The 10,358-nt window shown below is 46.0% G+C and overlaps 1 protein-coding gene across 1 annotated transcript; it reads right to left on the reverse strand.

Annotated features, from left to right (window-relative positions):
* Positions 1-48: 48 nt before the first annotated feature.
* On the reverse strand, positions 49-7,088 carry pla2g3 (phospholipase A2 group III). The gene is made up of 7 exons (XM_016997075.2): positions 6,881-7,088; positions 3,267-3,399; positions 2,972-3,106; positions 2,427-2,821; positions 1,648-1,777; positions 1,281-1,415; positions 49-993 (listed from the first exon to the last, which is right to left on the reverse strand). Exons 1-7 carry the CDS (start codon positions 7,044-7,046, stop codon positions 801-803), a joined length of 1,287 nt encoding a protein of 428 aa, XP_016852564.1. The 5' UTR covers positions 7,047-7,088; the 3' UTR covers positions 49-800.
* Between the last annotated feature and the right edge of the window lie 3,270 nt (positions 7,089-10,358).

Raw genomic sequence — 10,358 nt, forward strand, 5'->3', positions numbered from 1 at the left:
TGCCCTTTGTTTCTTTGCCCCCCCAAAAGCATTCAAACACCACGTCACTCCCAGTGCAAAAAAGGCTTTTAATGTTCTCTTGTCTAAAAGGTAGCCATTCGACCTCCTCCTAATAAATTATTCACACATGGCAGAGTGCCCGCTCTGCTTTCCGTACCAGAAGTGAAAAGTACAACAACGCAAGAGATTTCGGCAAGAAGAGTGGGAACAGCACACCACTTCTGCTGCTGAACTACAACTCCCATGATTGCCACGCAGATCCATTTGTGCCAGACTGGCGAGGGTTGTAACATCTCAAAATGCCCCAAAAGACACCCCAGGGTGGGCATAGAAAGGCTCTCCAGCTGGGTGGCAGCCTACTTTGGGAGTTGTAGTCCAACATACATACGGAGTGCTGCCGGATGCCAAGTCTGCTTGCCGTCCTTTCCCCTTCACCCGCGTGCAGATGGGTCCAGGCCCCACTCATCACCACCAGCGGGCAACTGGTGGCTAAGGAGTGAGAGGTTTTCTGGAGACGGGCGGCTCTCCAACTTCCAAGCCGCCCCCCTCCCTCCCTCCCTCCCTCCCTCCCCAGCTTGTGCTCCCCCTTCTTTTTCACCAAGTCCAAGAAGCAACGACTGCCCATCTCGAGAGGGCAGCCCTTGGTCCACAACAAGGGATTGTCTTAGCGTGCCCACCAGTGCCAGGGCAAAAGGGTTCTGCTGCAGCGGCCCTCAAAGGGGGCTCCCTGTGGGGCTCAGTCCATGAAGGCGCCAGGGTTTGCCACATTGGCACCCCAGCCAAGAAACAACGACGGCTTCTTAGGTTTGGTGGGGCACCACATGGCGGGCAGCTCGCGCCAGCTGCCGGCATTTACTGAAAAGCCGGAGGGGCCGGTGCGGGGGCCGCTGTTCCTGGCGCTTGACCTTGAGGGAGCTGCCCCACAGTTTGTCTGTCAGCTGGTTGGTGAGGTGCCGGGCGGGCGACAGGCGGGCTCTGCCAACGCCAATGCAACTGGAAGGGAGAGAGAGAGGCACAGATGGAGAAAGCCAAACAGGACGCAGAGCAAACAAAGGTGGGCACTTTCCTCCAATGCCACTCCAAAACAACTAAAAGGGTCATTGGAAGACTTGGCTGTTCTACATAATCAGACTCTCTCTGCAGTGGGCATCTCTGGAAAGGCGACGGGGGCACACTGGCTTCCCAAGGACTGTCGGGCACTGGTGCCCACTCCCTAGCTTTCTCCCAACTCCGCCTTAGCACCAAACGCTGCCAACCCTGCCCGGCCGCTTGGCACTCACTTGGGCTGCTGCTGCTGGCCGTTCCGACATTCCGGCGGCGTCTCCAAGACAAAGCAAGAGGTGGAGACGTAGTCAGACAAGACTTGTCCTTCCACTTCGTTGAGGCCCTTCATCCGACGCATGAAGCGGGCAAGCCTGGGAGGAGAGGAAACGGGCACCAAGATCAGAACAGGCCTATCTTAGAAGGGTGCCCACCGGACTGAGGTGGGCAGTCTCTCTGCGACTAACGGGCAGTAATCGCTTGTCCTTGCCTGGAGACGGATGCCACAGAGTTCCAAATTCTAAACCCTGCCCATTTGGGGCCCCTGGGGAGGCCTGAAACTCCTCAGCCCTGGCACGAGACTTGGCAACAATGGCAGACGCTCACCGGCGGGTGCAATTGCAGTGAAAGAGGGTTCGGGAGTCCATGTTGTGCAGCTGGTACTTGATCTCGTGCGGCCCAATCCAGTAAGGGCACTGGTCCAGGCGCCGGTAGCAGCTGCAACTTTGCGCTGTGTCTAGAGAGACGAGCAAGACTAATAATAATAATAATAATAATAATAATAATAATAATAATAATAATAATAACAATAATACATCACATAGTCCTAAACACTTGGGAGGTATCTGACATGTGATCCAGCCAGCATAGTGATCTTGTTTGCTGTGTATTCATCTTGTTGTGTATCAAATAACAATAAATAATATAATAATAATAATACAGTACAGTCTCACTTATCCAACATCCAATGTTCTGGATTATCCATTGCAGTCTGCCTCCCACCTGGATCCACAGCTATTTCTCTGGGCAGCAAGACCTGAACTTTTAACGGATTTAATTTTTGACAATGTTTTACTGTGAGTTCATTTTATGCAATTCTAGTCAATGTGTTTAATACATTGTAATGTTTTGGTGCTAAATTCGTAAATACAGTAATTGCTACATAACATTGCTGTGTATTGAACTGCTTTTTTCTGTCAATTTGTTCTAAAACAAGATGTTTTGGTGCTTAATTTGTAAAATTATAATGTAATCTGACGTTTACTAGGCTTTTCCTTAATCCCTCCTTATTATCCAACATTTTTGCTTATCCAACTTTCTGCCGGCCCGTTTATGTTGGATAAGTGAGACTCTGCTGTAATAATAATAATAATAAAGACACTCACCTCGGCTCCCAGGGATGATCGCAGAACTACGTCTCCCAGCATCCAAGGAGGCCCCCTCTTTCTGGACCTTAGAGGCTTCCGTTGGCAAAATGCCCACTGTCGTTGTCTTCAACTGGTCTGTTTGGAACGGAGTGCCCAGTCTGGGTGCCAGGCCTGAGGCTGTGGCTGCCGGGGAGGGTTGGTGCCAATGGGCTTGGGAGTGAGCCGGGGTCAGAGCAGGAGCCGAAGCCGAAGCGGGTTCCAAGTGGGGCCTCCGCTTGCGGCCTTTCCCTCGACGCCTTCCATGTGGGGATGGCCGGGTGGCAAGGCTGGGCTGCTGGGTGGTTGGCACCGGGGGTTGGTAGTGGCTCTGCTGGACCAAGTGAGCCAAGGGCACGGGGCCGTACTCCTTGCACCTGGGGAGGGAAGGACCACATGGCAAGGCCGCCCACTGCCCCTCTCAGCCAGAATCAGCGAGGCAAAGAGGGCGCCTGCAGCCGGGCGCCAATCCCAGCCTTGCCCTGGCGGAAGAACGGGAAAGCCTTCCGACCCAAAGGGGCACTCACCCGCCCCACCAGTGCCACTCGATGCACTCCTCGCTCTCCTCCAGCACAAAACAGGGCACTTCCAGGAGGTTGAAGAAGCTGGCGCCAATCAGGTTGGAGATGGCGTCGTTGAGGCTCATGAGGCAGCGCCGGAACCTGGCAAGGGAGGAACCCGGTTGCTGGAGATGGCACCCATGGCCCAGCCAGGTGTGTCCCTCCCTTCCGGGGGGGTCCCCCAGGTGACAAGCGCTCCCATCATGCCACCCCAGGGTCATGTCGGGATGCTGGGCCTCCTAGTCCAGCCAACTGTACTCACCGCGAGTCGCAATCGCAGTGTGAGATGGTGTGCAGGCGGAGGTTGCGCTTCCCGTACCGGTAGCCCAGGGCAGGGATCTGCGCCTCGCAATGGTCGTGCTCGCGGCAGCAGACGTCCGGACCTTGGAAAACCCCTGCAACGGAAGGAGACGGGAGAGGTGGGCAACCGGGACCCGCACCCAGAACCCCAAAGGGCTGGAGGCAGCAGCTGGCATCCTATGAGAAGCAGGACGTGTCCTTTTTGGGGTGGCACACAGAGGGCATGGATGTATGGATCTGTCCCAAATCCATACATATAGGATAGATGATAATAATAATAATAAAATATACAGTAACAATAAATAATAAATTATAATAATTAATAATAATATATATTCAATAATTAATAATAAATTATAATAATTAATATGAGTAAATATACAATAATAATATAGTAACTAATATTAATAAAATAATAAAATATAATAACAACATTACTAAATAAGTAAAGGTAAAGGTTTTCCCCTGACGTTAAGTCTAGTCTTGTCCGACTCTGGGGGTTGGTGCTCATCTCCATTTCTAAGCCAAAGAGCCAGCGTTGTCCATAGACATCACCAGGTCAAGTGGCTGGCATGACTGCATGAAGCGCCATTACCTTCCCGCCAGAGCGGTACCTATTGATCTACTCACATTTGCATGTTTTGAAACTGCTAGGTTGGCAGGAGCTGGGGCTGACTCATTCCGCTCTTGGGATTTGAATCTGGGACCCAGGCTCAGCGCTTTGACACACTGTGCCACCAGGGGCCCTTTAATATTATTAACAATACAATAATAATATAGTAACTAATATTAATATGCAATAATAAAATATAATAATAGCATTACTAAATATACAGTAATAAATAATAATAAAATATTATAATAATATTAATAAACATACAATAATAAATAATAATAAAATATAATAATATTAATGATAATAGTGATGTATTTGCATAGGAATGGGTGGGGAGGATGTGTCCTGGCCCTGTGCCCATTTTGTGCCCATGGCCACCTCCAGAGAGCAAAGGGAGGGGGGAGTGGACCACAGAGCACCCCCCCCCCCCCCCCCCCAGACCTTGGCATTGGCCCTGTCGGTTCAGCATGGATTGGCCAATGGGTTTCCGTCAGCAAAAAAGGAACTCGTCCAGGGCCAAGGCAAGCTGGCACCGGGATTGCTGACTCTTGGGCTGTTTAATGCACCGCGGCAACCCAAGCGGGCTCAATGCCACCCGCCCAGGTCCAGAAAGGACCGAAAAATAAATCCATTCCTCGACTCCGATTGGTGGGTCTCCAGGAGAAAAATAAAATCCTGATCAAAGCTCAGCTCCTGCTTCTCTAGAGGCGATGAGCGAGAGGGCAAAGCCCAGGCCTGGGAGAGATGTGGAGAAGTTAGAAAGACAGACTGCGCCTGACGCTGGAGGCTTGATTTTTGTCACTGGCTGAACCCACCCTCTTCCAAAACAGGAAAATGAATGGCAATGGCTGCATCTAGTGGCCGGGAGTTCCACAGAATAACCATGCATCTTCTATTATTATTATTATTATTAAATATTATTACTTTATTTATTTAATTTATATACCGCTCTTCTCCCCCAGGGGGAGATAATATTATTACAGTAGAGTCTCACTTAGCCAACATTCGCTTATCCAACGTTCTGGATTATCCAACGCATTTCTGTAGTCAAAGTTTTAAATACATTGTGATATTTTGGTGCTAAATTCGTAAATAGAGTAATTACTACATAGCATTATTGCGTATTGAACTAATTTTTCTGTCAAATTTGCTGTATAACGTGATGTTTTGGTGCTTAATTTGTAAAATCATAACCTAATTTGGTGTTTAATAGGCTTCGCCTTAATCTCTCCTTATTATCCAACATATTCGCTTATCCAATGTTCTGCCGGCCCGTTTATGTTGGATAAGTGAGACTCTACTGTATCATTAATATTATTACTTTATTATTATTATTATTATCATTAAATAGTATTACTTTATTATTTATTTATTTATTTAATTTATATACCGCTCTTCTCCCCCAGGGGGAGATAATAGTATTATCATTAATATTATTACTTTATTATTATTATTATCATTAAATATTATTACTTTATTATTTATGTATGTATTTAATTTATATACCGCTCTTCTCCCCCAGGGGGAGATAATAGTATTATCATTAATATTATTCCTTTATTATTATTATTATCATTAAATATTATTACTTTATTATTTATTTATGTATTTAATTTATATACCGCTCTTCTCCCCCAGGGGGAGATATTATTATCATTAATATTATTACATTATTATTATTATTATCATCATTAAACATTATTGCTTTATTATTATTATCATTAAATATTACTACTTTATTATTATTATCATTAATATTATTACTTCGTTGTTATTATTATCATTAAATATTATTGCTTTATTATTATTAAATATTATTAATTTATTATTATTTAATATTGTTACTTTTGAGTCTCGGTCTGTGCTTTTCTTTTATACTTTCAGTCATTTTGTACCCTGCTTCCAGCATTCATATTAGGAAGGAAAATATTTGAATTATTATTTGTTTTGTTATTAGTTATTATTATTACTAATAATTACTGAAATAAAAGGGAAATAAAAGAAGCAATAATTGAATGTGCACAAGCAGTAATAGTATTAGGGTGGAAAGATAAATCAAAATGGACAGTAAATAAATGGTACCAATATATGGTGGGGCAAATGGAATTTGAAATTATGAATGTGAAACTAAATGTTGTAAAAACTAATGAAAATAGAACAAGAGAAATGGAAGAAAGATGGACAATGGTAAAGAACTATATCATGAATCAATCTGGAGATCAAGCCATAAGAAATAAGATACAAATGTTATATAGTATATAGGTTAGAAATGGATAAAGATAAAGATATAAAAATTGTCTCATAAAGAAACGAATATGTAAAAAGAAAACAATCCTCGTGTTGGTGGTGGGAATTGTAAATGTTTTGTATGTCTACGGTATGTATTTTTTGTGTTTTAAAAAATAAAAATTTATTTAAAAAAATTACTAATAATTACTAACAACAAAGCCGGGTGCAAAATTATTATTATTATTATTACTACTACTACTAATAATAATAATTTTGCACCCGGCTTTGTTCTCTAGATCGAAACCCAAAGGGGCGCAGAAGCCATGCAGCTTGACCCCAGCTCGGTGCTCTGGACCCCGGGGAGTTGTAGTTTGCCTGTAGTTTGACACCGTCCTTGGCAAACTACACCTCCCAGGGTTCCATAGCAAGGAGCTCAGATGATGAACTGCCAGGACAGGGTGCGGAGGGAAGATCTGCCTGCGTGCTGGTGTTGGTGAGCCCTTTGGCAAACTACAACTCCCAGGGTTCCACAGCATGGATTGGTCTGGAAGCTTTTGATGGTTGTTGGGAGAGGATTGGCACTCTGCACCTGCTCAGGAGCCCCTCCCCCTCCCCCCCCCCGACACCCAGCAGACGCTTTGGGAGGGTCTCGATGCCCTCGAGGGCCCCTCTCTGGAGACAGGGAACCCCGAGGGCATGCAGTCCGTCCCCGGGGCCGCGCTGCCACTCACCCAGGTCGGAGAAGTTGCCCGCCGAGTGCCCGGCCCCGCACCACAGCGTGCCCGGCATGGTCCAGCCCCTGCGGACCCGGGTGAGACCTGCCTCCGGGTCCCGGGAGCCTCGGGCCAGGCCCCAGGTCAGGAGGGCAGCGGCCAGGAAGAGCCGCGCATGCGCCATGCTCCCCTCCTCGCCCTCACGCCGGCGGAGAATGAATGGGAAGCGTCTCCCGGCGGGGCCTTTTCTAGCCCAGGGGCCAAAGCAGCGCCTCTGATTGGGCAGCGCCGGGAGGCCACGCCTCCCCCGCCAGCCACGCCCCCTTGTGCCCACCACATGGCTTGGGGCTGGAGCTAGACTGGCAGCTTAACTCCACCGACTTCCACAGGGAGGGAGCAGCCAGGCTTTGGAGCTGCAAGGCCATTCAGGGCTCATCAAGCTGGCGAAGAGCAACATTTGGATCCTCCCCAAGGATCTCAGACAGGCCCCGACATTGGCAGTCTTCAGAAAGAACTTGAAGACCTGGCTGTTCCAATGTGCCTTCCCAGATGAATAGGAAATCTCCAACACCAAGTCCCATAAGCACTTTATTAGAACTAAGATCGTATATCGCACTCTGCACTTGCCCTAGAAGCCTTATATATCACCTGTCACTTCAGCACTTTTAATCTTGTACCCATTACTCTGGCCCGGCCCAGTTCTATTGTGTTTTAGCGTATTGTTATTGCTTGTGGTTTATACTGTTTTAATTCCTTTTAATTTGCCTTTGTTTTGTATTGTTATATTGTGTGTTGAGGCCTTGGCCTTTGTAAGCCGCATCGAGTCCTTCGGGAGATGCTAGCGGGGTACAAATAAAGTTTAATAATAATAATAATAATAAAAGAGTACAATCTATGTCTCCATAGGATGCCTCACGAACTTGAATTTACACTGGGATTCTTTTAATGAACTTGTTTGTCCTGTTGTGCTTATATGATGGATGTCATCTGATGGTTGTTTATGTGGTTTTAATATGTGGCAAGCCATTTTGGGTCCCGTGAGGGAGTAAAGCGGGATAGAAATAAAGATTCATTATTATTATTATTATTATTATTATTATTATTACAGTAGAGTCTCACTTATCCAAGCTAAACAGGCCGGCAGTACGTTGGATAAACAAATATCTTGGATAATAAGGAGGGATTAAGGAAAAGCCTGTTAAACATCAAATTAGGTTATGATTTTACAAATTAAGCACCAAAACATTATGTTTGACAACAAATTTGACAGAAAAAGGAGTTCAATGCGCAGTAATGCTATGTAGTAATTACTGTATTTATGAATTTAGCACCAAAATATCACGACATATTGAAAACATTGACTACAAAAATGCCTTGGATAATCCAGAACCATGGATAAGTGAGTGTTGGATAAGTGAGACTCTACTCTATTATTATTATTATTATTATTATTATTATTATTATTATTATTATTAATCTGTTGTTATTGTAAGCCGCCCAGAGTCCCGATGGGTGAGAAGGGTGGGGTAGAAATGATGTAATAGAAATAAATGCATAAATAAATAAATAATTATTATTAATCTGTTATTGTGTCTAATGTTTTAAATTGCTGTATTATAACTGACTGTATGTTTTTCAATGTTGGAAACCGCCGTGGAGCCCTTTGAGGAGATAGGGCGGTATATAAATAAAGTTTTATTTATTATTATTATTATTATTATTGTTGTTATTATTATTATTCTTTGTGCAGTGTCGATGGCTCTTTGGATTGGTTCCTGGTGCCACCTTCCAGGGAGAAAAACCACTCTTGGGTGCTGCAACTCCCATAATCCCCTCCAATGGAACATATCTTGGGAAAGTTCCTTTATTTTGGGCTCCAACTAAGCCACGTTTCTTTAGGAACAACAGCTCCCAACATCCCCCTTTCAAGTATCAATATAGTGGGCCTTGTGCTTGGGACAACAAGGCCCAGAATCCCCCTTTGCAGGGCTTGGAAATGTTAGGGTTTTGGGCCACAGCGTTGATCGGAGGCATGGCACCTGGCAAAGGGGGGGCACCTTTCTGGGCACCCTGTTGAAGGGAGTCAGAGCCCTTTGCCCGTCCTTTTGGAGAGCCTTGGAGGTAGACATCTCCTGGGAGGGGAGGCTTGGCCCTTCCCTGCCTCCGGTGCCAACGGGATCCGCCCAGCGAGGCCCGTGCCCGCCAATGGGGCCCTCCCATGAACCCGCCCGACGTGGCCTGATTTATGATTGACAGCCGGCTGGCATTACGAGGAAGGCGGGGTGTGTTTGCAAACAGGCGCACACCCTTCCGTGTGTGCCGCAAAAGCCGGCAACTGTACTATCAAGGAACTTGAAAGGCAGCGGCATCAAAGGGCCGGGCACCCGGGCACCCAATCCCCACCCGGGAGTGTTGATGTTTCCTTTGGAAAAGGGCACGACTGCTCTGCGGCCTTCCCAGACTGGCACAGGGAGCACCTTCCGCTCTTTCGGGACCTGGCGGGCACCACGGGGATGCCAACCTCCGTTCTAGTGACTCACTCACAGCATCAGAGCGTCATGTTTGGGCAAAGGCTCGCCACACCTGTTGTTGCACAACCGTGCCCACCCGGCACAAAGCAAAGCACGAGAACAGGTAGAAATAGGCACAGAGCCTGGCCGCACAGGGTCAAGGGCCTGGCACACGATGTGCGGCAAGAAGAATCCATGATTAGTATTACAGTGGAGTCTCACATATCCAAGACTCACTTATCCAACGTTCTGGATCATCCAAGGCATTTTTGTAGTATTTTTTCAATATATTGTGATATTTTGGGGCTAAATTCGTAAATACGGTAATTACAACATAACATGACTGCGTATTGAACTATATACTCGAGTATAAGCCTAGTTTTCCAGCCCTTTTTTAGGGCTGAAAAATCTCCCCTCGGCTTATACTCGAGTGAGGGTCCTGGCCAGCTTCTATTCGGGTCGGCTTATACTTGAGTATATAGGTATTCAGAGTTGGACAGTCTTATCTTATTAAATACGGTGGCCTAAGGGATAAAAGCCTTGGGACTTGAAGGCTGGGCTGCTGACCTGAAGGCTGCCAGGTTCGAATCCAACCCGGGGAGAGTGCGGATGAGCTCCCTCTGTCAGCTCCAGCTCCATGCAGGGACATGAGAGAAGCCTCCCACAAGGATGGTAAAACATCAAAACATCCGGGCAACATCCCCTGGGCAACGTCCTTGCAGACGGCCAATTCTCTCACTCCAGAAGCGACTCTGGTTGCTCCTGCTTTGAATGCAATTTCCTGCTTCTTAGCGGGGGGTTGGACTCGATGAGGTCTCCTCCAACTCTACTATTCTATGATTCTATGATTCTATGACGCGAAAAAAAAATCTTATTAAAGTCTTATTATTATTATCTTAAATTACAGTTTTATACAAATATTCAAAAACATTTAACCTCCTGATGCCTCAAATAATGCAATTTTATTAATATCTATTTTTATTTTT

The sequence above is a fragment of the Anolis carolinensis genome, chromosome X (genome assembly GCF_035594765.1).
Source record: "Anolis carolinensis isolate JA03-04 chromosome X, rAnoCar3.1.pri, whole genome shotgun sequence".
NCBI lineage: Eukaryota > Metazoa > Chordata > Lepidosauria > Squamata > Dactyloidae > Anolis > Anolis carolinensis.

Coding starts and splice junctions, on each gene's coding strand:
- pla2g3 (XM_016997075.2), bottom strand. CDS start 7,046: ATGGCGCATGCGCGGCTCTTCCTGGCCGCTGCCCTCCTGACCTGGGGC. Junction 3,400..6,880: donor GGGCAACTTCTCCGACCTGG/GTGAGTGGCAGC, acceptor CTTCCGTTGCAG/GGGTTTTCCAAGGTCCGGAC. Junction 2,822..2,971: donor GAGTGGCACTGGTGGGGCGG/GTGAGTGCCCCT, acceptor TTCCCTCCCCAG/GTGCAAGGAGTACGGCCCCG.